At 37.2% G+C, this 26,443-nt stretch overlaps 2 protein-coding genes across 2 annotated transcripts; one reads left to right on the forward strand and one right to left on the reverse strand.

Moving 5' to 3' along the window:
* Positions 1–1,584: 1,584 nt before the first annotated feature.
* On the reverse strand, positions 1,585–14,956 carry rgs11 (regulator of G protein signaling 11). Its single transcript, XM_064322691.1, has 17 exons — positions 14,307–14,956; positions 13,656–13,752; positions 12,426–12,476; positions 10,662–10,768; positions 10,374–10,425; positions 10,184–10,242; positions 9,659–9,735; positions 9,256–9,337; positions 7,017–7,085; positions 6,192–6,215; positions 5,940–6,001; positions 4,667–4,780; positions 4,133–4,248; positions 3,864–3,951; positions 3,478–3,616; positions 2,679–2,761; positions 1,585–2,446 (listed from the first exon to the last, which is right to left on the reverse strand). Exons 1-17 carry the CDS (start codon positions 14,529–14,531, stop codon positions 2,272–2,274), a joined length of 1,620 nt encoding a protein of 539 aa, XP_064178761.1. The 5' UTR covers positions 14,532–14,956; the 3' UTR covers positions 1,585–2,271.
* Positions 14,957–17,070: 2,114 nt separating this feature from the next.
* Positions 17,071–26,325, forward strand: LOC135248269 (rho GDP-dissociation inhibitor 2-like). Its single transcript, XM_064322692.1, has 6 exons — positions 17,071–17,608; positions 21,431–21,604; positions 23,559–23,642; positions 24,799–24,875; positions 25,215–25,278; positions 25,467–26,325. The coding sequence occupies exons 1-6, from the start codon at positions 17,536–17,538 to the stop codon at positions 25,664–25,666; spliced, it is 672 nt and encodes a 223-aa protein (XP_064178762.1). The 5' UTR covers positions 17,071–17,535; the 3' UTR covers positions 25,667–26,325.
* The last annotated feature ends 118 nt before the right edge of the window (positions 26,326–26,443 follow it).

Consider the following 26,443-nt stretch of genomic DNA (forward strand, 5'->3'; position numbering starts at 1 on the left):
GCCCCCTTAGATAACTACCTGGCATCATTTTGCCTGGAACTGATATCCAAATATGTAGATACCCAAGGACCTGTAATAGAAGATCTTTGTACCACACACAAAATGAATCCTAAGACGAACTGTTATTTATCACAATGCTGCTAAAATACAATAAATTTGAAAATGTTCAATTTACATTTTATATATATATGTTCATACTAAACTATTGATTATAAACAAATATCTGTGTATGCTATTAGGGGGAAAATTAAATACTTCCCTAAGCCATTAATATATACTGCCTGCTAGTCAGTGATTTAAAACTAGTGACTAGATTTTTGAATAAAACCATAAAACCAAACAATAGTTTGAAATTAACAGCTTTTTTATCAGTCCTTCATGACTACATTTTTGTGGTAAAAATATTAAAAATAACCATATTTACAATTTGCATTCATTTTACATTGCGCTGTTTGCTAACCACTGGATCAACCTGTGCTAATCCACTGGTTTCATTTCATTACATCAGGACCAAAGACTCTTTTTTTCAGTTTACATAATGAGAGAACAGATGCTCTGGAATGTGTGCCAGCAACACAATTAACATTCACCCTGTTTGGATTGCCCCAACTTTCCAGTCATTTCATTGATGTTGCCCTTAGTTCTTATTGATTCTTTAAAATTATTGTTGCCCAGTTGATTTGTTTTTTAAACTGTACTTGTATGTGACAGATGCCTCCCCAACAGACTAATTCCAGATAAACACACAATAGAAGGCTTAGTTTAGCTTAGTTAAACTTTCCAAGGGACCAAAGACAAAAATGATTGGCAGAAAAAAATCATCCTGAGATTATCCACACTTATCAACAAAACACCTATTATTATCATTTCGTTCAGTTACAAACGATGTTCAGCCAATTAATTACAAATAAAGGCGCTATTGATTCCCCCTGTGATTTATTTTAATAAGAAAGCTCCCAATGGAATATTGTGCGCATTGCTGTAAAGTACGTATTGGAAAAAGTAAGAAGACACAATCCCTCTGTGTAAAAAGGTTGCAGCAAAGAAATGAAGCATGGCACAGAAACACAGGGGAAAGGAAGAAGAACCTCTCAGTGCTGCAGAAGCTGTGCGGGAGTCTAAGGTGAGTCTGAGGAGGCCGGAGGGAAGGAGGAGGCCGATAACATGACCAGAGGGTGGGAAAAAATACAAAGCTGTTACGGAGGAGAGAAAGAAACACAGGGAGAAGAGGCAGAGAGGAATACAAAGGTTACAACTCATGAGGGTTCATGAGCTCTGAGTAAGAAGTCTGGTCTAAGCGCCTATCTATAACATGAAAAGCCTGACAAAATGACTGACTGCTACTGACTGCTTGGCTCCCTCTGCTGTGTAACTAGGGCCTCGCTGTTGAGAGTGGGGTAAGATATGTGACACAGCTTCACAGATGCTTCTCTGGCACAAAAGCTGAAAAAAGCTTACCTTCAGACGTCATGCATTCCACTGCTATTATTTGTCATTTAGGTGAAGGAGAAGAAACAATACATACCTTTTGTCGATCCAGTAGTGCATTACGCATGCTGAAATTGTCTGAGAGTGAAAATTCCATGCAGCACAAAGTTGCTTGGTTTATTGTAATCAGTTGGATGACAGTGCATTTACAACTCAAAGCATTGCCTGAATTATAAAGTGATACACATGCAGATGAACAATAAACAATGAGTCCATCCATGCATCCAAATATGTACATGGAAACATTGTAATGGGAGAAAAAGCCTATGGTAATTTGGTCTAATTGATTGTTTAAAAAAATATCACCAAATGATTCTCAGTGATTCCCAGTTCAATAGAAACATGTTTAGAGATAAATACACCAGTACAAAATAAAATAGCGTTAACTCTCAAGCAAATATTTGAGGTTTCATTGTGTGGTGTATATACCTGCGTACTGGGGTAATTAAATTTCAGTGAGTCCACAAATTAAAATCTGCTTGCCCCTACAGTACATCACAGGCATGAAAAACAAACTGTAATTAACTACAGGAAAAAACACCTCCTTGCATACAGTATGTACAAAATGAAGTAACTTGGTGAAGTTATCGCTCACACTCAACCAATATTATTTTTCCCAAAATGCGTTGCTGAAAATGACTGAATTTAAATTGAGCTAAATGAATGCAGTGGTGCATGAAGCGAAGAACAGAACTGTTGAGTATGGTAAGATCTGGGACACTCCACACAAAGATCAGAAAAGCATTCTCCACAAACCAAGTCAGGGAGGGCAGCCGGGTGTTCTCACACCTGAGAAACAGTTCCAGAGCAGGTTGCTGCTTGTGCTGCTGGTGCTGTAGCACCGGCACCCCCAGAAGTCCCAGTGGGCTTTGCTTTCCCATCTTCTTCTGTGGTGGCGTGAGAGGCCAGTGCTGGACTAGGGCTTGAATGACGTTGGCGCCTCATGAAGGGGAAGACACTGGGACAAGCAGGGCATTCGTTCACATGCGCACGCTTGCTCACAAGTAATTCTCAACACCACTAATAACTGAATAGAACTAACAGTTGCTTTTCAGCAAGCCAAAGAAAACTTTTCCTGCAAATAATGTACATCAATTCCCAGGGAAATGGATGGATACATTTATATTTTTGGTAACTGATTGTATTTTTCATACGAAAGATGAAAAAGAATTTAAAAAATATATTTTTACCTTTTCTTTGTCTCCTGTGGCACAACGGCTTTGGCAAGCATGTTCTTGTACAGCTCAGACTTTAGGTATCTAGGATAGGAGTCCTGCAGGTGGGCATAAGACTTAGATCAGCGCAGGAGATAGGCCATCTATTGGATCAATTGTAAATCTGCCATTAAAAAGGAACATCTCTGTGGTAAGCATACTGCAGCATAATAACAATTCTCTACCAGAATAAAAACTCTCTGCTCTCTCATTTAAAGGGGCAGTTCTCCTAAAAAATTAAATTAAAGTATGTTTCTACTTGCCCAGAGTACTATCTGTCCATCCAGATATTTTGAAAGTTTTCTAGATCCAGTTCAGCTTGATACAACTGACCTCTATAGACCCATATTTTTGTTGCACTCAATGTGCCAAAAATCTGAAAAAATGAGAAAAACTCAACAGTAACATCTCTTTCCAAACATAATGCCATAAGTACTCACAAAAGTCCACAGAGCTTAATTTGATCTTGATGATAATTCACTCTCATCGAGAACTATTACTTCTATTAACGGTGTATATCTGAGCAGAGACTCGTGCTGGCAGGCTAGTATTAAATTTGAGTGGTGATGACCATCTGGTGGTAATGACCATGATAGTACTCTGGGTAAGTGGAAACATACATTAATTTCTTTTTTGGTTGAACTGTCCCTTTAACACTCATGAAAAAAATGCTGTTTTTTTTTTTCAAGCATCAAAAGCAAGTTTCCGAGGTGATTAAATAAACAGGCTTTGAATGGACCAAAGCTCACAAATCTGAGTTAGGAAATTCTCATACCTTTTTCATAAGGAAGTAGATGTGCATTTGGGCATCATCCATGACAAAGCGATGTGGGTTCTGGATGCCCAGTAGAGTCTTCTCCATGGTCTTGCTGTCAATATTAACCCATTTGCTGGCCCCTGGAGCGAGGAATTGCCTGCAGAACAGCCAAGACACATAAGAACGCTAATATTTGAGAGCTAGAACGGTTAATTGTTTAGTGAGCACAAACTGTGCTACACAATCGTTTATAAAAGTAAGGAATAATATGGCAGAAGAAATGCCTTTATGCTTATGCCATATGCAAGCATATTTGAGATAATACAAGCCCAAGCTTGTGTTCAAGAGCATAGTGGTTCATAATGGTTATATTGCTTTTCTTTAGTTTTTTTTAGCATGCTTACTTGTAAATTTCTTCAATTTTCTGTTGAATTTTAGAGCTCTCTCCATGTCTGACGTCTTCACATGCTTGCCAAAAACAGAGGTTCTCCGCTGATAAAAAATAAATGTGCACACTTCAATTATTAATGTGGAAATAACTCTTTAGATTGAAAAAAAAAACATCAATTGGTGCTACAGTAACCACAGCAACCCAAATCTGCAAGAGTTCTCAACCCATAAGGAGAGTCATGCAAACCGACCTTGATGTTGTTTGTGTACAGTATGGGCTCACCACTAAACTCTTTCATCAGGTACTGCATTAGCTCATGTCTTCCCATAGGGTCATTCAGCAGCTCCATGAAGCTAAAGCTCCAACGCTCCACCCTTAGCTTGGTTGGGGTGCCGACCCTGCACCGAAACACAGACGAGCCATTAGCAGAAAATGCTTTCCAATGCAAAGCACATTTGTTTCCTGAATGTTGTAGGTTTGAATACGAGAATGGTAGCATGGTTGTCATAGCTTTTAAGAAGGCTACTTAATTTTCTGCAGCTTTAGTGTTGGTCCAGATGGTAGAATGTATAAAATGTTAAACTGTAAGCCATCACAAGTCTCCCTGAGTGTCTGCAATTCAAAATCATTATTCAAAAATGGCAAGGAATGGAGTGAGTGTTAATTAACTTTGCTCATGAAAAGGGTTAACTTACACTGTTATTCTCTAATGAGCCATGCTGAAGAATACAGCCATGTCTAGTATAGCAAAAATACACAAAACACAATAAGAGAAATCTGCCTTATTTCTTTCATTGGTATGATTAGGACCCTCACATATCTGAATTCATTGACCAGTGCATGGTGTCATCTGTTATCCATGGGTTGCTGGGAAGGCAGCCTTGCATGATGGGGTCATGGGACTGATACTGTTCACTGAATTTGACATAGCTGAAAGAGACACCAGAAGCACCAACAACAATCACATTGCATGTTTCATTTGCTGCAAACATATTCAAGCTTTTTTCTCCTCTTAGTGTGTGCAGTGATGTTAATGTTTCCGAAAAAAATTGAAAAGAAATGTATATTGTCTATATGCTGAAGATAGCAAGGCTATTAAGAATATTTAATTATGATTAGCAACACAAACATTTAACACAGTAGTATCCTCAGCCTTCTTAAAATAATACTACAGAGCAATATATATTGATTGCTCAGTAGTGGTGTGTTAATAACCTTTGAACTTTGATCCATACATGTTTGCAAATGATTTTTCCTGCTACCAGCAGAATATTAACAAATCAACGCCAAAATCAAGTCACCATTGTTCGAGGTGAATCATTCCCCTATCAAGGTTTGAACAGCTTCATAAATCTTAAATAAAGCACTTGGAATAGCATATAGCTATGGCTACCTTCATTATACAACACATAATTTATGCTTTTTGCTCAAATCCATCTGCAAAGTGGATGCAAATTTTGTGGACTACAGTATGTACTGTTTCACAAGCAATGTGGTACCAGCTGAGTAAAAAAAGAAATAAAATCGAATTAGCGTTCTTTTTGCTATTGTAATAGCGTACACTGCAGTTTTAATATGCATAAGCATTCTAACTAAGTCCACTGTTCCGTTCATATACCCTGGAAAAACAGCAGTGAAAAAACTGTCATGTAACCTCTGGCACTTTTTCACTGTTTTGTTTCATAACATATTGTAGAATAGAACAAAATCATTCTAGGGATTTCTATTGTACATTCGCTATAAGCTACTGCATCAATATACTAAAAGCACTTAGGCCAAATAAGGTCAAAGTGAATAACAGAAAGACCTTTGTGGAAGCTTTATGGAAGTGAATGTCAGTGAAAGCCCATTTGCTATACTATTAACATGCCTGAGCAGCTCTTTGAGTTGGAGAGAGAATCTAGGCCATCAACACACATTCTCCTGGAATAAGCATTAGTTGCATTAGTACACAAACACAAGAAATGGAATTGCAGTATAATTCCCCAAATGAAAAACTTTCTACCCTCATATGCAGTGCCACTGTCAGTGACTATTAAAAAATTAATAGTAGTGATACTGACAGCTAGCTTTTGGGAGCCTGACATACCTTTCCAGGCAAATTGAGGACTTAACCCGAGTTCGTGACAGGAATTTTTTGTTGCGTTCGATCTGGAGCCATCCGTCACAGAGGCCAAAACAAAAACACATAAATTGCATGCAATTAGATCTCATGTCAAATATTTGTCGTTATATACTTCTTTTTTAGTTATAGGCATGATCATACAACCATTTAAATTACAAAAATCAATTAACTTTTTCTTGTTTAACTTAAAACTGCTACCAAAATTTAGGCATTTACCTCTTTTTTGTAGTACTCAGTGTTCTTTTCTGCCAGAGGAAGCAAACAAAAGAGAAATATTTTTACATCTTTATATATTTAAAATTAAGTGTCATAGTCAAAACACAACATGAAAACACCCGTTCTCCTCATATGATACCAACAGAATCTAATGATGGTATACTTACATTTGAAGGAATTAGGATGCAGAAAAGAAACAGAAATAAAACTCAGTAGTTTTACCAATGAGTACATTTCAAAATGAAACTTTACTTATTCTTACTCTATATTCTTTGAAAAATTTTTTTTAATTTAATCTGTAAGACAACAGTAATGTAGATTCAAAGTAGCACTTTCCAGCATGTTTGGTTGTTTTGTGAGTGCTGGGCTATATATAGCTATGTGTAAGCAAAGAGGAAGAGCTATCAGGGGCTCCTTGCTATAAAATCACTAATTCTCCACCTCAGCTACCAATCATGGTACATCGATATGGGATACCCGAGATCCTCACTTACTGCTGAATTGTAATCAGCAACAACGTTTGGCAAAATAACCAGAATAACCAGTGCTTGCCTCAAATTGTTTGAGTCTCAAGCTTAAAGGACCTTCATAGTCAGATGTTCTACATAACAACCATGTCATAATGTGGCTTTGTTTTGCATCATACTTGCTCAGAGTAAAGCAACCAGGAACACAGAGCGCAGTGTACATCTGCACATCCATAGTGTGGTTCAATTCAATTAAATTCATATCAATATTTGACAGAAATATATGGCATAGATGAGTATGGTAGATTGATCCTGGTGTGATTCATTTAAATGGAATCATAAATGAACTCTTACTGACCAGCTGTACTCGTGAGTTGGAGCAGTTCCGTCTTTCTGGGCCATGTTCAAGGACGTCAAATGCCCCAGGCTACAAAGAGATGTATGATATCAAACTAACTCAAATCACGAAACATATTTACAATAATGTGATCTCTGATTATTGTTAAGTGATGTAAATAATGCAGTATTAATATCATCACTTCTGGTTGTGGAAATTCTGCTGTTACTGCAATAGCAAGAGCATTATAAAAAAAATGAGATGGATGGGCGCTCATGAACCTTTATCACTCATGACAATCCCAGACCACCTTGTAATGCATTTTAATTAGACAATTCAAAATGGAAACCAACAGTACTTACTCACAACAGAAAAATAATGCACTTTATGTTATTCTAGAGAAGCCCTTGGATACATGCAGCTAAATTAATGTTGCACAAAAGTCAACAATAGCACTGAAAAATGCTGAATTGCTGTATATGATGCCTTGTCTTGCAATTATGCTCATCATGTCCATTCACTTCCAGCATTTAGCTGTAGAAAAAATTGGTTTGATCTGATATTAAGCTGATTTCCTATTGAATTAAACTAATGCAGAAAGTAGGTGCAACGGAAGCCTGAAAGCTGGCCTCACATAGAGTGATTTTTCTTGATGTGAAGACATAAGTTGTCAAAGCGGTTTGTATACCACGCTCCATATTCATCTAGTGAGATCTTTCCCAACTCATTTTGCCTGTTTGATGCGTTCAGCAAAACCATCCAAACATTGTTAAGAAAATAAAATGCAGACTGATTTGCAGGAGAGAGCTTAAAACCGGCACTCTTTATCTGGATTTACGGTTAATATTTCCCGGGGATCACTAAAAGCTTAATGGGCTGTGTGGTGGCCCGGCTTACAGCTGCAGGATGGATGTACGTCCGCTCCACAACCTCTTTCCTCCCGCAGTCTGCAGCCTGACCCATCCACTGAAAAAAGCTCGCTTTGCATCTGAAATTATACTGACTTAAAACAGATGCTGATAAACAGAGTCACTGCTGCAGGGCCTGCATACAGATGCATACTCTAAAGAGCAACAGAAAGACAAAAGCCATTATGTGATATGGGTAATGTCACATGAATGCTGTTTAAATCAATTTAACCTGCTCTAGAATGGCTTGATTAGTTCTTAACCTTTAAGTTCACGTGATATCCTCCCTTTCAGCATGCCAAGAAACAAGAGCAAGATAGATTTTTCAGCTTGATGTATATAATGATTGGGTGCTAAATATAGACTCCTTAATTTCATGTACTTATGATATACTAGACGCACACAGAGAGGGTTGTCTGATACCCATTCCATGCCTAAGCTTGGAGACAGGCTTTCTTCACTTCACAACGGAGGCTGGCATCCTCTGTCCTCACAGCTTCCTTCTTGGGGCATTTGAGAACAAATATTTTGGACATATGGATGAAAAATGTCACACACGGGCAGGGGTCCAGCTGGTCACTGCCTGTCTCCATGTGCCGAAGTGAAAGGTGGCTAAAGAGTACGGTGGAGGCAGTGGCTGCATTGTGCTTTGCCCCGGAGCCAAGCTTTCTCCAGCATTATACTGTCTCCACCATCCTTTCATTCCATACAATCCTCCTGCTTTATTTATGAGCCTCCATACAGAGAGAGAGTATGAGAGACACAGCACACTTTTTCATTCCACTCTCTGCCCACCCCCATCCCCCTCCTGCTCCTCATTTTTTCCAAGCCAGATGTTGTGTGTTATGCTTTTAACTGAAAAACTGAATATTTCATAACTATGGTATGACACAAGGCAAAAAAGGTGGCGCCATACCCTTAGAATGTTAAGAATCTGGCATGTTTTCTTAATTTGAAGTTAAAGACAGAGAGTGAGATAACCTTTTACAGGTACTGGGTCAATGCAGAGGCTGAATGGAGACTGCAGGGGTAAAGTGAACACTATTCCTGAACCCAGCTGGACAGGCTCCCACCTCTGCAGTGAGATGGTAATGCATACTGTACACATAATAATGCATTGGAGAGAATCTGATATTGCAGTCGGATAGTTATCACTAAAAGTTCCACTGTCTGATTTCTCATTTGACAGTGGAATGATATAATCTAATTCTTATCAAAACAGCAGTTTCTAAAAAGAAATAGTTTTACATTTCAGTTGCATGCCAGTAATGATCAGTTCTTCTAAAACCACAAGTTTCAAATTCACCCTCAGACTCTGTTGACAGATGGAGAGGTAAAGATGTAGGACTTACCGGGGGTCTGTTGACAAGCCAGTATGCTTGCTCCTGGCATTCGAGAACAATGCGATCCGCCTTTCGCCTCTGCTTAGCTGCCCTGGTTGAAAATAAACACATGGTTTTCCATGTCTGTTAGAGCATGAACTCATACTGGGGTCACTTTCTTTTCCTGTCATGAAATTGTTATTGTGTGAATACAATATCCTACAAATTACTTCAATATCAATTCACATTATCTATAACCTTTGCCTACTCATTGTGGAGTCTGAATAAATAAATATAAAAAATGTGAGTTTAACATGTCAGAACTACAATTACTAGAGGTCAACATTGACTGAAAAAGTCAAGATTCTTTTTCCATGGGACTGATTCTGAGCATCATAAATGCAAAAGAAATAAATAAATATAAAGCATTTACCTCAGCTGCTCCCTAGCTTGCATAACCACAAAGTCCCAGGTATGGTTAATCTTCTTGTGCAACAGATTGTAATTGTCCTAAATGAGAAAGAAGGAAAGCAATCTGAGTTTTAAGATGGGTAGGATTGCACTGTGATGAATGGACCTGAGCAGAATGATTCACCCAGCAGTCTATGAAAATGTCTTCCATCTAGTATTCCAATTTGTGTACGAAACAGCTTGCAGTCACTTACAAAGAAGAAAACAGTCGTATTCATGATAATCTATAGAGATCTCACAGCACCACTGAAAGGCGCCTGGAAGTCATGCACATCCAGTCTCACAATGTTACAAAAACTCCTGGCATCCTAGTCTCATAGTAATTATAAAACAATTCTGACATCAGTTGACCTTTCTAGTCTAAGAAATTGCAAGGGGTTGTCTGACCCTTAGAGGAAAAAGTGAGAAATTGGTGTTTCCATTAGAGTAGAAACATTGTGTGCCTCGCAATGGTAACTCTAAAAAAATTCTAAATAAGAACTTCTACCTTTTCGTAGTCTATCAGTTCTCCTTGTTTCCGAATGTTCTTCTTTGCCAAATAAATAGCTTCATAACACACAAGAAAACAGATCAGCAAAATTAGAAATGCCTTTTTCCAAATCAGATTACAGTATTTCACTACAAAGAATATATGTATGTCTATTAAATGTATTAAGTGCATTTAAGGAGGGACTCACCATAGTCTAACTCTGAAGCAGGCCATTTGTTCGTAGTCCAGAAGTATGGAGTCTTAACAAGTAAAATTAAGGAAATGCAAAGAAAAAGCTAGATATATCAGGATATTTAAAAAGATATCACTAAATAAGGAGAAGGAGGTTTTGTCTTTTTGTATATATGCATTTTACCAGTACAACACTCATTTTGTTCTTGAAAAAGAACCATTATGCTGTGGCAATGGACATCTTGAGCACAGTAAAATATTTCAGTCAAAGTTGTTTACAAAGGGGTTCTGGACTATGAATTACCTGAAAGCGGTAGGGGGAGTCGTCTGGTGTGAGGACCAGCGTCCTAGGGTCCTTCAGTGGGTAAATGTAGCCATACTTCACAATAAGGTTACCCACATGTAATGCCTCTGCAAATAGATTACATATGTACAGCTGTCTTATAAACAACATTTTGAGTTTGAAGTAAAAACACAGTATTTCCATGTGGTTGTTTTAGAAATACTATGAAAGGCAGAGGGTGACAGCTATGGATGATTTTAGAGGAAGCTCATGTAAATGACATCCCATCTGAATATGTGGACATATTGTACACACAAAAATATTTTTCCTCTGAAATGTTTTCCCATACTGTCTGCCTTGGGCCTCTTATTAGGTCACATGGTAAATATGTCGACATACACCCACGGTGGCAGTGGAAGAGCATCCCAAGTCTGGGCTTGTATTAATTCCAAATAATGGGGGAATCACCACCTGGTGCCAGGCTGTGGTTCGATTGGCTGAGAGAGATCATTTGAGGGTGTGGCCTGACTCCCAAGAGGGGACACAGCCTGTGCCACAGTCACGCAGGTCTCCCCAGAGGGATTTCCCATTGGCACAGCAACAGGGCTGCTGGGGGTTGCGTGGTGTTTACAAGGAAATAAACCGCTCAGTGAAGCAGCAATCGGTGAAAACAGCCAGGAACTTTGTGAGTAAAGCACTTGCTAACCTCAGGGCCTGTGGCTATTTTCACTGTGAACCTAACCTCTGAATCCTGTGACGTGTCTTTCTGCCTTGTGCATCTATAAAAGTCTTCTCAGTCTTCTCCGAATTGGAATCCTAAATCCTGTGCCATTAATATCTCACTCACATCAATAATAATAATAATAATAATAATAATAATTATTATTATTATTATTATTATTATTATTGTCGTTGTTGTTGTTGTATTATTATTATTATTATTATTATTACAGGCAGACCAAAAATGGCATTACCAAATATAATAGTCCTCACCCATTATGAAAGAGCTCTCACTATGAATCAAATGGACAAATTACGAAATATTTCAGTCATTCTACAGATAAATAGGTGTAGTGGTAAAAACAATGTCAGTGAAAGTAATGCCTGCAATCATGTACTGTATTCATCGCATCTAAATCAGTGCTAGACCAGATCTGCACATAATCACAATTTTTGGATAATTTCAAAACATTAGAAAGATCACATCAATCAATTCAGGGTTACAAAGGCAAACTTTGGGGTGTTTTTTAAATGATTAAGAACACAAAAATACAGTATTAGGCATTCATCTGACTTCTTGAAAAAGATATGTGGACAGGGGATCCTTGTAAGAATCTTCTAACAATTGTAAACGACTACTTGAAATTGTGTAAAAGTATAGATATGTAAACAAATACAATTCCATATCCCCCATATTCCGCAGATCATTTTTAAAAGCTCTTTAATTCCATCACTAAATAAACACATTTTCTGAATTTACTAGGTTTGGAAATTTAGAAGATAAAAGCATGTGTCACAACGCCGCATGAGTTCAGTCAATATCAACATATTGATGTTCATCCCTTTAGATGTTTTTTGTTTTCTTCTTCAGTCTCTCCCTTGTTAATCTATGTGAGCAATGAATGTGTTTTAATTCCTATATTCAGAATTAACCAGCGGTATAATTCACATCTGGCTATCCCGGCCTCTAAAAGCACTACAGATTCAGCTCTCAGGCTCACTGACGCATATCTTACGTTAATCTCCCTCATAAGATACTAAATTATAGCGCAGATTCCCTCCTACCTTCCTCCGTGATGGAATATTTCTGAATCAGCCACTCCACAATATCATTTCCTATGGAGAGACGAAAAGAAAAAAAGATCCATTTAAGTTTGCACAACTCACTAATGAAGCATAAATCAAGGAGAGACAAGCAGACTGGGAAATAAATGAGCATAAGAGAATCAATAGAAGTCCTAATGCACATCATTTCCCAGGACTGGTGAGGTATTACATTTCCAAATGACCATTACAGCATTAAGCCACTGAGACAAAGTTCATCATCCAATCCATTCATTTCATTTTGTCTCTCAGTGTGAGTATCCGTCAAACACCTGCGTACTTAGATAAATATGTAGTGCTGTACATGTTGAAATCCAAAACACAGTAAAGAATTAATCCGCTTCATCATCCGCTTATACAATCTGGAAGAATATTTGAGTTTTCAGCTGCACAAGATCACCCGACATAGACTCTCGTGTGTTCTAATAGCAGAAATGATTTCTGAGAAAAAAAGCACTATAAAAAGCAGCCAAATGCCCTGGGGCCCGGCTACATTAAGGCCTATAAGAGGGCCCCCAAAATGGACTGACTCAGCCATTATTCCTAAAGGTAATTAATGAAGCATGGAGAAAGACGCTGAGCAAGTCATCTTTCCTTCCCTACATCTCCCTCAGCACATCTCACATGCCTTCTAAATAGCAGGTCCTTCTATTATTGCCTGAATAAACACTCAAGACATATTCTCTCTGTGTGAAATGTGTTGTCTTCTTCCTTCCTATAGCATTGTCCCATTACCATGTGATCCCTAGTTATAAATACTTTGATCATATCATCCTTTCTCAAAGGTATTTCACTTAATCACACTGATATATTGTTAGCACTCAGTACTCAGCGATAGGTAAATGAGGATTAAAATGTATCCATCCTCCTCCACCACAGCAAGAATTAATCTGAAGAATTACACATTTTATAGTTTGGAGCATAGTGTATTTCATCATTTAATATGTAAAAATATAGTTTAAAAAAACAGAGAACAATTAATTTATTAAGACCCGATTAAGCATAAAGACAACTTAGATTAAGTTTTCCATTAGCTGTTGGAAATGTAGCTTATAGCTGAACTGAGACAGAGATGCAGAGAACACACACAAAAATGTCTGTGAAACAGACTGTTGCATTTACTCACAGTCTCTCAATATCTGATATCTTCACTGTTAAAAACAAAACCAGTTGAGTGGCTATGTGCCTCACCTGTCATAGCATGAGGAATGACTGTAATAAGAAGCCTCTGGTTCCTCATCTTCATCCCCATATCAGGATCTTGCATAGCTACAATAACTCGCTCCATCTGGAAATAATAATAATAATAATAATAATAATAATAATAATAATAATACATACAGCTGAGTGTCATATCCACAGACTTGCTGCAAGTGGACAGTCTAGTCCAGTCCAGTTTAAAAATGTGCTCTAAAAAACTCTTATTATCGACATGACATCCATCCCTTTCAGAATGCTTGTCCACACTTGAAGATCGTCTTGAGATCCACTGTAATGAGAACCTTTTGAAATGTGTAACAATCCTGAAGCACAAGCGCAATTACTATTGCTAAAGCTAATATTGCTTCTTCCCACAGCAATTCCAGTTTTGCAAACAAACTCACTAGACACAATAACGTTGTATTAACGTACTAATCAAATGATGAAAAACAAAAGTATCTGAAATATAAGATAATAGTGTGCGTTTTTGTCCCGGGCTAAATAGGAACATAATAGTTCAAATCGAGTCAGCGACGAATAGCTATCCACTGATTAAAATGCCAATGACGTGAGTACGAAACTATCATTAAGAAACGTTAATTATATCAACAAAAACACAATATGTGTCGATGAGAAACCTACCTTTGTTAAGCACGGCATCTGTACTTTGTAGCTCCCGGCTTGATTGAGCGTGTTTATTGTCATGCTCACGGGATAGATCCATCCAGTGCGAGTGCACTCCGTTCTGAAGTTGGGACTGACTGATTTCATAGAGTTACGTGAATCTTTGAACGAATAGGCGCTGTTACCGCCCCACTGCGGAATGACATTGAAGTACGAGGTACCCAGTGTAGAATTTAACAGCATGGTCGGTGGGACGTAGCCTGCACAATTATACACTGTTTAAAGTAATCTCCCAAAAAATAAGTCATAAAATCTCCTTGATGCCAAAATTGCACCAACTGAAAACTTGTTGACTAAAAACTAAAGTTGATAATGGTGATAGTATGTGTGACTAACTCGGTGTGAATGACTCTTAAATTAATCCGTGAGTGAAATGGAGGTAACCCTCTATGAGGAGTCCTGTCAAATGTCAGCTATTACAATGTGGCAAGATACCAGTCTAACGAAAAGCAGTAATTGGAACCTTTTGGTTTTGTTTAATTTAATCACACTTATTTATTATTCCTGCTGCAGCAGAGGGGTTATCTGCAGGTGCATAGTTTTAGGCTATAGTAGTCATGTCAGATGTTGCTTTTTCCTTTGGACTCCAAATTTTCAGACACATTACTGTAGCACTGCAACCATAACCAGCTTTATCAGATTATCCCTTCATTGCAAACTCCAACCATACTATGATTCCTTTTATAGGTTGTTTCAATGAATAATGCAATAGATTGTATTTACAACATAGAGCCTACAAAACCTTGCCTATTTAACCTGCTCTGCCCTTGGTAAATGACAATCATAACTAGACCAACATACTGTAGAATTTTGTTTACATTTTCAATAGATCTCCTTTATAGACAGAAGAGCAAGGCTGTAATGAGGGAAAGTGGTGCAAAAAAGGGGCAGGGCAGTGCAGAGTGGTGTGCCAGGACTAGAGTTCTCATGTGGGCATGCTGAGCAGTTGTCTTGGACAGGCACTGCAGAACGGGCATCTGCAGAAACGTCAGCAGGTGTGGTCCAGAGGATCTGGTATAAATGGATCAAACCCCCCTATTGCTGACATTTAGAACACTTGTTTAGTGAGGGAAATATAACACAAAATAATGCTTAATTATCTCATCTTATCTCCATATCTCAAAAACTAAAGTGAAAAATACACCTATACCTATACTCCCCACAACTTATCACAGCCTGTGTAAAGTCTTTAAAAACAGGGATGACTACACGTGTGAAAACTTGACAATTGAAATATTTAATAATGATTTTTATTACTTTCATACGTAACTGAAATGTGTGTTAATGCACCAAACATAAATTAAATGATATTTTTATTTCCTCAATAAGACACCAAGAACCCAAAATAAAATAATTAATCAGTATTTTTACTATTAGAACTTATGATTAATATAATTCAGTATTTTATTATAATTAATGAATAATTCATCATAGCCAATTATGCTTTAGGCCATCACTAGGTGGCAGTGGGTGGACCATGAAGATGTGTGACTTTAAAGGCGTAGTTCACTTTTTGGGATATTTCAGAATTTAGTTCTATTTTAGTGTATGTTTTTGATTGAGCAGTTTGACAGTTGACAGTTTTTCTGTGAGATGAAGGATATTTTAGATATCTATTGAAGTTTCAGGCTGTACAATGCAAATGTGTAAAAGAGTGGTGTTAAATTTATTCAAGTTCAACATAATTGCTCAGTGGTCATTGTTGGATAGCATTTGTGTCATCAGCCAATTTGTGAGGTGGATGTGTTACAGTGATGTGATATCCATGCTTCTGTGGAAGAATGCAGTAACTACGTTGCTTTGCTAGCTTTCAGGGTATCACAGCTAATTCAGAATTATCCCACTTTTGGCCACAAAGTTGTTAGAGCAGGTGACTAGCACTGGAAAGAATTGAGATAAATGGTATTTCATAATGTTTACAATTTCCAGTTCTGAAGCCATGAACTGCAAGGGATATTTTAAAATAAATTTTAATGCACAACCTAGTGTATTTTAGTATGAGTGCTTTATTTTCAGATTTTCTAGAATTGTTTCCGAATAACTTTTACTGATAAAATGTTATAATATGTTTTCATCAATGCATTTTTTCAGATAATACAGATAAATGGAGATGGAATTATTTTAGTTATAGAGCTAATAGATCGTCACTGAATTACGTTACATTACAGGAGCACACACTAATTATATTCATACTGTCATTAATTACTTCTCAGTGATGTCTCATTTATCCAGTAGGCTACATACAGCATTTTTCATGTATGCACTAACAAACAGATTGACAAACAGACTTTTGTTGATATGTAGTCTAATGCACTCTGAGGTTTCTTGTTGTGTGGATCCTTCATCTTTATCATTAATGAGCTTTAAGCTAACCATGCTAAGATAATTGCTCATGACAGTCAATGAAAATTCATATTTTTGAAGGGCAGGGTCCTCAGTAATTCAGAAGACTATACTGTATTTGTGCAGCACACATAATTTAACAATGAGCTTATAAGAAACAACTGTGGATTAAATGGAAAACCTAAGCCAGGACCTCCCTCATCAGAGAGGGAGGAGGTACCCACCTGGGACAGAAATCCAAGGTAGCCCCCCACAAGCATTTTGGGGGATGGCTGGGGGCTGATGATGTGATGAACCTGCAGTTGGCATGGTAGCTCCTTTTTGTATTCCAGAGCATGCTGCTGCTGCCTGAGAGAGTGAGTGAGTGAAACAGAGCGAGAGAGAGAGAGAGAGAGAGAGGAAGAAAGGATGAGATCATCGCAGTCTCCCGGCTAATGAATGATGGAGCTGTGAGCAGCGCATGGATGTGAAAGGGGGGGTTCGTTTCTTTAGCTTGGCAATCAATAGCATCTGCAGACAGGAATACAGTTTTCACATTACTGCTTCTTACTGCAGCAGGAGCTTTAGCTTGTAGCAATTACCCAGCATAGATTACCAGCAGATCATTAGTTCATTTACTGTGGCTACCCTTTCTCCTCCCCCACCATTGCAGCCACCACCACCCAGGATTCTCTGTCTACTATTTTCTAGCATGAACAGTGATGCATGACTGATTCCATCTAACAAGTGTATGCCTTCTTCTTGGAAAGTGACGCTTTTTATTCCCACAGAAGTTTTTTTCTTTTTTCCCTTGGGAGTGTTTTTTCCTTGGAATTGCTGACACTGTTTGGATAGGAACAACAGAATGTTAGGCTTGGATGTATGTGAGTTGGGTGGCCAAATCCTTGAGCTGCTTTGGCTGACAGTTTGCTACAAAGGTGAGAACCTCATAACCAACTGATACCAGTAACTGACATGAATATTTTACTCGTAACATTCGCTTGTCAGTTTCTATTAACAAAGTGGCAATTTTAGTTGAAATGTTGGAAATTTTCACCTAATTGGTAAGTTAAATCCTTTAAATTGTTTTATTGCATTTCTTTCTTTACTGCATCATTAAATTGAAAGCTACTTCAGTATAATTTGAATTTATCAGACAGCATGGTTTTGTATCTACTGAAACACTTTCAGAGCTATTTTATTTCTTTGGATAGTATGGTATAGCTGTTTTATTTCAAAATATGATTAAAATAACTGAAGGCATATAATTCAGTAGGCTAGAAATTATGTCTTGGCAGTTTTCTGACTGTATGCTCTCTTCTTGTGGATTGTATTAGCTTGCCTTTGTATCTTCTTGAATCAGGGCGGCACTCCACAAATTCTCATGTTACCCCAATTATACATTCAGCACAATCACATGCTTCAGTACATCAGATAATTCCTGCACCGTTGTCTCTGTTGGAACAAACCACTGACTTTCTCCGAGCCAGTGTCATGGGACATAATAAGAAGTAAATGTGATGAGATGTTGGTGTTGGTGGATCCATAGGTTCCCCTCTACATTGCTCAGCCTATGCTCTGTGGTTAAATGAAGATGTCATTCTTAGTATCAGAAAAGGTCAGGGAATTGGGGGTACCTGATGCTGGGGAACAGCCATGAATATTGCAGGAGTGTTAATAATTGGTTGGCCTGTTTCTCAGTATTCCCAAGGTCTGAGGTCCGGGAGACAGTCTGTACCTAAGATTTTCTTTCCAGTGCTTTTGGAGAGCAACTGTTGATTATCTAATGTCCTTGTGGTATGGGCATTCCTCAACATTGACAAACTTCATTTCTAAGCTACAGTGAAAATCACACTGATAAAACTATCAATATTTAAGTGTAGAACTCTAGGATTAAGTTTTTCCTAACACAAACACACTGTCTAAAAACTATATAACTGAGTATTCTGTGTCATATTTATCAATGCAATGATTTAATGTAAATAACACAATCCTAAACAAAGAGTACGATCAGATATTTCTAAACCATGTCATGCTAGCATGGTAACCACTTGAGTACTAATTATTTCATCAAAATTTAGCATTTTTGTGGTTACCAATTGTGTGTTGTTACATTGAAAAAATGTAGAAAGTATTGTAGTGGCCTAACAGCTACCTTAGTAGCTAAAGCACAAGGTTGTTAGCAAGACAGACATGTTGCTTGTTCCCCTTACAAACCAGGAAAATTGTAAACTTCTGTAAACATCTCAACATTGCATGTTGTATCATATTTTTAAAATATGTTTTTGTTTGTATTGTTACATAACTGAAATTGGAATTGTCACATTTGGATGTACATTTGAATGCATTTATAATTACATTATGCAGGGTAATTAATAGATTGTATTCCACATTCCTTGTAAACATAATGCAAAAGACAGAACAAATGATGAATTTACTGGATTCTGCATTATTTTTTTGTTTTTTTCTGTAATTAATTCTACATGATGCTCTATTATCTTTTGTTTGTTAGTTACGTATTATCAAAGTAATTTTAGCTAGAATAGCTAGTATTACTTTGATAGTTATGTACTACTTTGATAGTACATAACTAACAAACCAGAGATCCAATCCACATTTATTTATAAAGCACTTTAAAAACAACAGCTGACCAAAGTACTGTACAATCAGAAATAGCAAAACCTTAAAACAACACAATAAAAACACAAAGACCAGTTTAAAAGACAAAAGGACAATAAAATAATAAACAATAAAATCATAAGAAAAAGAGATAATAGAAATTACTTGTAATTATGTACAGATCTGCTGAATAAAAGACAGTTACAACCCCATAGCTATGTAGGCTTGCAAAAAATGTTTCTTACCTACAATTATTCCATCATGATTTTGTCATATTTGAGGTCAGTAGAAATCCTGAAACATATCACATCTAAACATGTATCTTCAGCTCTTATGATAAAAATACAAAAGTTGTGTCTCTTAAATCCAAGATAAAACATGCAGTGGTTGATTTTGATGTTGTTCTATCATACATTGAAGCAACACAACTCTTGGATCAACCTTTAAAAATTATCTCTATTATGAAGATAGCAGGAATGCAGCTGTCTTCTCCAATACCTGCTGCTTAAATTGAATTTTAAATTTGAACATAGTTAGGGAATAATTTATGAAGGGTTTATGTAGGTCAAGGACAGAAACTGCAAGCTCAGCTGTGTCATACTATATATGATTAGTATATTCCCCAGCATTAAATATTTATTTTCAAAGGGAATGTCATGGTGCTGAATGATCCTTTGTACAGAATATCAGCAGCTAAAATGTCATCTGGCTGTGCATACATTACACCAGATTCTTAGGTTTTTCATTATAGCACAAATTGTACTTAATGTTTTGATGCAGATGGCAGTTGAAGATATTATTTATTTAGGATGTCCTCAAAAAGTCCTAACTGCAAAAAAAAGATATTGCTCAAGACATTTTTAAGCACCCTATTTGTCTTCAGATTGCAATTGAAGGCTTATTTGATACGGATGCATTATTAATGAACCAGGTCATTCTAGATTATGATAACATTGTTCAGTGACCATGCATTTCATGTTGTATATGCCACTAATTCTGTTCACACAGCCTGTAAATTGATTGCCACAGCTGGATGTGTTCATGTGCATTCACCTCATCCCAGTAACCATGGATATCCATCATTCACACTGGGAATTAAAATGTCCCTGTTTAGGCATGATGTCATTGTTTAGTATCTCACAGTCCATTGGCACTTTTAAATTAGCTCTGGGTGTATCTTCAGACACATGGTACTAGTGGAGAACTCTTGTTTAGGTACATGGCAAGATGAGATGGTGTTTCTATGTTGTGCACTGAAAACAAGTCTAATGCCTGCTTCAGTCCATGAAAATTGCCTTTAATAGAAACAGGTGTGCTCCTGGTTGCACAGATTGCCAGTTTTTATGACAATATGTGGCAGCTGTGACAATTATGACGATGAACTTGTTTATAGGGCTGTCAATTTCTGCTTGTTCTTTTTACAAATGGATTTGCAAGTGTTACTAAAATTACTGTTGAAATAATAGAGACTAACACAGTGTAAGTCATTTATTAAAATATGTTATTATTTAAGAGGCTTTGGAAATGATGCAAGTTCTTGTTGTTGCCAGTTTCAGTAAGGTGAGGAACTACTGATACTGCTCCAAATCTTAAATTTTCCTTAACATTGGAAATACTAAATCAACTGATTATAGTATTATGAATCAGTGGCCATGAATTGAATTATTTTGTGTGGGCAGATCCCAGGCCTTATGCTATGCAGGAAAAGCAGAGAGTGTCTGCTTACTGTCGAGTTAACTGGTCTCTGCTGTGCTGTTTCCACAGGAAATGGCCTCACTAAGAATTTAGACTGATGTAGGCTAATTGTCAATGGATAAAAAAATTGAAATGCACCTTTCATGTCCTGAGAATAACCCAACAAGCTGTATGTGGCATGCAGAATGGTCAAGAGGTAGGAGCAGATGTTGTAGTAAAAAAATGAAACATGTTTAAATGAAAACAAGTCATGATCAGAAATACTGGGCAGTGAAGCTCACAATCAATGTAAAACAGATATCAGTGGCTGATCTACTTCAAATGACAAAACATGTTTTATATTTATATGCTACAGTGAATAATACAGAGCAAATGTGAGCATAAAGTTCAGTGTCATATGACTCATTTAAGCCAGTGGTGATATTCTGTGCCTCTCGTTCTTCTAGACATCATTGCTGACAAAGAGGTGGAGAAGTACATTCATGAGGAGGATGAGACTGGCCTTAATTATCAGCCACCGGTACAGAAGTCTCTACAAGAGATTCAGAACCTGGACAAGGATGATGAGAGTCTGAATAAGTACAAACAAACTCTGCTGGGGACTGGACCAGTTGTGGCTGGTAAGTTCTGACACTCACTAGAGACATCTTGATAACCAAACTTACGTTCGGTCCCCAGAACAGTGTTTTCATACTCTCTGAATGGAATCCACAAGCACACATCTTTATGATTCCAGGAATTATTAGCAGGCTTGGAAGGTATGAAGAATTCAGTGGTTCAGTCAAAAAGCCTTGACCCCTATCTGATGATGTGATCAAGTTCAGATTGTGTCAACATTTCCATTAAAGGCTCTGAAGCACATAGATGGTATAACTTAACCCCAATCCTCCCTGCAAATGTAAAGCAGGAATAAAACAAGCAAATAGTATATCATTTTAAATTCTCATGGGAAATTAAAGTAGGTAATTTTTGTTTCTGTCTAGACTGCAGTTCACGTAACAATATAATAAAATGACATTTCTGCCTCTTTATGCAAGCTGTTAAATTTGTCTGTTAAAAAAAAGAAATCAGTTTGGACGTTTTTACTATGGCAGTATTTAAATCTGAAAATATATGCAGCAGGACAACATGTAATATACCACTTGATGCTCTGCTGGAGTGCTGAAAATGACAAGTACTTAAGCAAGGCTGATTGCTATTGTGCTGATGAATCGTGATGCATTTTCACCAGCCCACACCAGAAATCCAATTGTGACACGAGTTTGTTACACTGTTAGGTGGACTACTACACACTGTAAAAATGTGGGCAGACCCAGCCATACTGCTTAGTCCCAGTGATATTGTGAGGAGGTATAATTAAAATGGTGGTCTGTAGTGCGTGAAGTTAAATCAAACCAGCAGCTCTTGGGTAAACAATCAAGTAGGATTGCTTTGAGATGTAGTTCTTTTTGTTTCTGTGAAACATATGGGAGAAAGTTGAATCATAATTTTGATATCAAAAATTGTTATCCGAATAGATTTTAGGAATTGTTTTTACAGACATGTAGAGTATATAATAATAAGTTCTTCCTTATATTTAGCTTTAGATGTTTTATTCTTGTGTTAACACAGGCGATTCTTGATGGTTTATAATTATGTTTCAAAGATCATTTTATGAGTTGTCTTTGGTTCAATGGAAGGGCACATGAATTGCATGTTTATGTTCCATGCCATTGCATAATTTAATTGTGATGATCTCAATTATTTTCTCAGACAGGACAATTCTTCACAGATCAATTTTTATATTGTTTGGTGTATTAAAGGGCAAGTCATTTTTCAGAAATAAATGCTGAAATCCTCCATACCCTACTATATCTCAGCTATTATATTTAATCACAAGGAACAATAGCTTTGGTGCACAAAATTTATAGCATTACATATAAACAGCAGTACAGCCGATTATGCAGTCTTACAAAAGTGTAATCAAATATTTGAATTCCGGTTTGCTATTATAAAGATTCATAATTTTATCATGGTGTAACAGTTTACACTTATGTTCTTCTAAATATTGTCATAACTGAAGTGCAATATATTATGTTGTCCTGTTTTTAAATTGAGCTTACATATGAAGAAAAAGCAGTGTAGTGCTAATTGTGTCAAACTGTGCACCGAAACACAACTGATTTGTAATCCCTATGTTGCTCCGAAAAGAGTCTAGGATTTTCTTTCAAGTGTTTTTTTTTTTAATTCTGTCCTTTTGTATATTTGTATACCAAGGTCTAATACAGTTAAATGTAATTGTGCTCTTGTTGTAAGATACCAGTACTTTACAGTTAATACTAATGGGTTATGTGAGAAGTTCTTCCTCATAAAAGCTTGTCATTCGTGCTTTGCAGAACAAAGACATTACAATTACAATCCCCTTCAGTATCAGTAGGCTGTTCAAAGCACAAGCACTTACAGTTATGACCTCACAGCATGGCTGTTTGCATTTCATGCTGCCATTGTATGAGGCAAATAATAGAAGGCTGAAAACTTTAAATCCATACAGCATGAGTGCATCTTATAGTTTCAGCACTTTATGTTCTGTTGCAGATCTTTCTGTCCCGAATATTCAGGTGACAAGGCTGACTCTTGTATGTGACCAGGCACTTGGACCCATTACAATGAACCCCTCAGGTAATCGTACCAACCTTGATCTCCTTACCTTACTTTGCACGCACTGTTCATCATTGTTGCTGCTCTTTTTTGGTCAGTTGCAAAGAATTGGGTCAATCAAGACATTCAAGGATTTAAAGCAGATTTCAAGAATATGGGGTCCTTGAAAGCCTCAAGTTTTGCTGAAAAAGAAAAGATGCAGAGAAATGCAGAGTCCAGAGTTGCATGAGTGCAAGCTTATTGGCACTAACTACTAACACAATTTCTCCTGTCTGCTTGTCCACTGTCTTAAAATGCAGCTTCTGTCACATGAATGGTGATGCTAGCACCAAAGGTCCCTTCGTTGCTAGGCAATATTATCCCTGCAGTTCCTGTCACTTCTAATAAAACAAGGGACAACCCTGGGGGATTAGACTCACCTTTCACTCGTCATGGAGGTTTAGACAAGTTTATGGGTTACATGAGTCCAGTTTACTCTGATTAGGACCCAGTATCTCTCTTCATGGTATCATGAATCCTGTATTAACTGTTTTGTCTGTACAGTGTGTACAGTGAATTACAAATTTTAAAGAGACATCTGACACTCTGAAATTCTCAGTAGAGATTGACCAATGTATTTTCAGACAGATATGATTGGCCAGTGTCTGCATTTAAGTTAGATGTCATCCACAGAGTTAATATACCTATTTTAAAAATGGAAAAAACAAAACATTTGCTGTTTGTGATGGTTCCTCGCTCCTTATGTTAATTCTTAATCACCATCAGGCTTAAGGAAAGTTATGTAAAGGAGTAATGCTGTAATTTCTACACAGTGAAACCAAAATGTATAAAAATTCCCTTTGCTAAAAGCTGAGAATCTGTACTTTAACCACATGTGAAATTAATCTAGAATATCTCTCAAACTGAATAAAGTGAAATTGAATATATAATTTTCTTTTCTTTTTTATTTATTTATTTTTTAACAAAAGATAACAAACAGCGTGTGGCTTTTGTCCTGCCAGCAGGGTTTCTTAGGCAGCTGTGGCTACTAGATGGCAACATGCTACATTGTAAATTATCATCACTTAATCATATAAAATCATTTAAAAGTATGTCAATTTTGAAAAAACAAAATTGCTCTGTATCCTGAGGTCCACAAACCAGTACAGGTGATGTTTCACTTGCGTTTGTCCTACAGGTGACCAGGAGGCTTTGAAGAAACAATATTTCACCATCAAGGAAGGGGTGGAATACAGGGTAAAGATTCACTTCAAGGTGAGTGTGGAACATCAGCAGCCATCTTTACACACATTGATTGGTACTGCCTTCTTAGGCCGGGAGAGGAGTTTTTCATCCAGCACACATTCTGATTCATTCTGTCTTAAGTCAAGGCTCAACTGTTCTTCAATTACTGTGCATGCCTCATGGTATTTTTGTGAGACAATGCTCTGAAGGTCTGATGTATGGTCAGATTTCATTGTTTTGACTGCTAAGAGGACATCTTGTGGCAGATGTACGCTACAGCAGTGGAAAAAATATGGGATATGAGAATCATCCATTTCAAATCAGATAATTGTTGTAATATACAATTTCTCTTTCCATCTATTACAAAAGGTCAACAGGGAAATTGTGTCTGGGCTGAGATATGTGCATCTGACTTACAGGAAGGGTGTACAAGGTAGGTACAACTATTCCATGACTGAGTATTTTAAATTTAGTGGCATCATTTTATCCCAGGAAATGTACATTTTTGTATTTTTCTTTTTCCCCTTCAGTCTGGTGTATTGACCTGACTAGCAGAATATGTTTTATTAATATATTTAATAGCTCGCTGCAGAAACTAACCGTCCCGTTGTTCTCCCACAGTGGACAAGGCTGTGTACATGGTGGGAAGCTATGCACCATGGGAAGAGGAGCATGAGTTCCTTACTCCCATAGAGGAGGCCCCGAAAGGCATGCTCATTAGAGGCACTTACCATATCAAGTCATACTTCACAGATGACGACAAAACCAAGCATTTGTTATGGGAGTGGAACCTGCAGATCAAGAAGGACTGGGACGAGTAGAGCAGTTCCCCAGCATCACAACACTCTCATGGACATTGTACTGTACAAACTGAAAATCTATATGAAATGATGGAGAACAGGGATAAAATTTAATGTAAAAAACTTTGCCTTCTGTTCCTACATGTTAGTTTGTATTTTAGACATGTTGATAATATATTGAGTGCTCTTGTCCTGTAGTTTTATGTTCAGTGCTGTCCAGGACCTTGTAACTACTTAAAACAAGTGATTGAATGTAAACCTGTTATGCAGATTATACTCTGCTGTGTAATGTACAGTATAAATGCCATTTATTAAAGGTATATAAAGCAACTGGAGTTAAGGCCCTACAAATGCACTTCAGTAATGTGTGAACCAAAATATTTTAAATGAAATTATATTTGTGCAAATATTTTGAGCTCATTTACCAAACTGTTGGTGCACATCATAAACTGTTGATGAAGGCTCTTTCTTATATGTCATTGTGGAAAGTATTAGATGTGACAGAGTGAATCCCTCTGATTTAAAATGCATTTAATTTACCTGTTTTTTGCTTCTTGGCTGTGACATTTGTCTGACTTTGTTATTGTTTTCACAAAACAGGCATTCTTTGAGAATGAGAAAATGAATACCGCACACTCACAAAAATACAAAGAAATGAATAAAATGTGCTTTGCATACGACTTGAAATTTCCTTGTGTGTAAGCATAACTTTTACAATAAAAGAAAGACCAGTCTTGGTGCAGACAGGAAGTCACAGACCACACAAAATCCTACTACCATCATATCACCCCTTCAAAC

The sequence above is a fragment of the Anguilla rostrata genome, chromosome 2, assembly GCF_018555375.3.
Source record: "Anguilla rostrata isolate EN2019 chromosome 2, ASM1855537v3, whole genome shotgun sequence".
NCBI lineage: Eukaryota > Metazoa > Chordata > Actinopteri > Anguilliformes > Anguillidae > Anguilla > Anguilla rostrata.

Bases quoted from the DNA above. Each gene is read 5' to 3' on its own strand.
- rgs11 (XM_064322691.1), bottom strand. From the start codon at position 14,531: ATGCTGTTAAATTCTACACTGGGTACCTCGTACTTCAATGTCATTCCG. The intron at 12,477-13,655 runs GTGAGGCACATA...GTCTCTCCATAG, and splicing joins CATTCCTCATGCTATGACAG to GAAATGATATTGTGGAGTGG. The intron at 9,338-9,658 runs GTAAATGCTTTA...ATTTTCAACCAG, and splicing joins CAAGCTAGGGAGCAGCTGAG to GGCAGCTAAGCAGAGGCGAA.
- LOC135248269 (XM_064322692.1), top strand. From the start codon at position 17,536: ATGTTAGGCTTGGATGTATGTGAGTTGGGTGGCCAAATCCTTGAGCTG. The intron at 21,605-23,558 runs GTAAGTTCTGAC...GTTCTGTTGCAG, and splicing joins GACTGGACCAGTTGTGGCTG to ATCTTTCTGTCCCGAATATT. The intron at 24,876-25,214 runs GTGAGTGTGGAA...CTATTACAAAAG, and splicing joins GGGTAAAGATTCACTTCAAG to GTCAACAGGGAAATTGTGTC.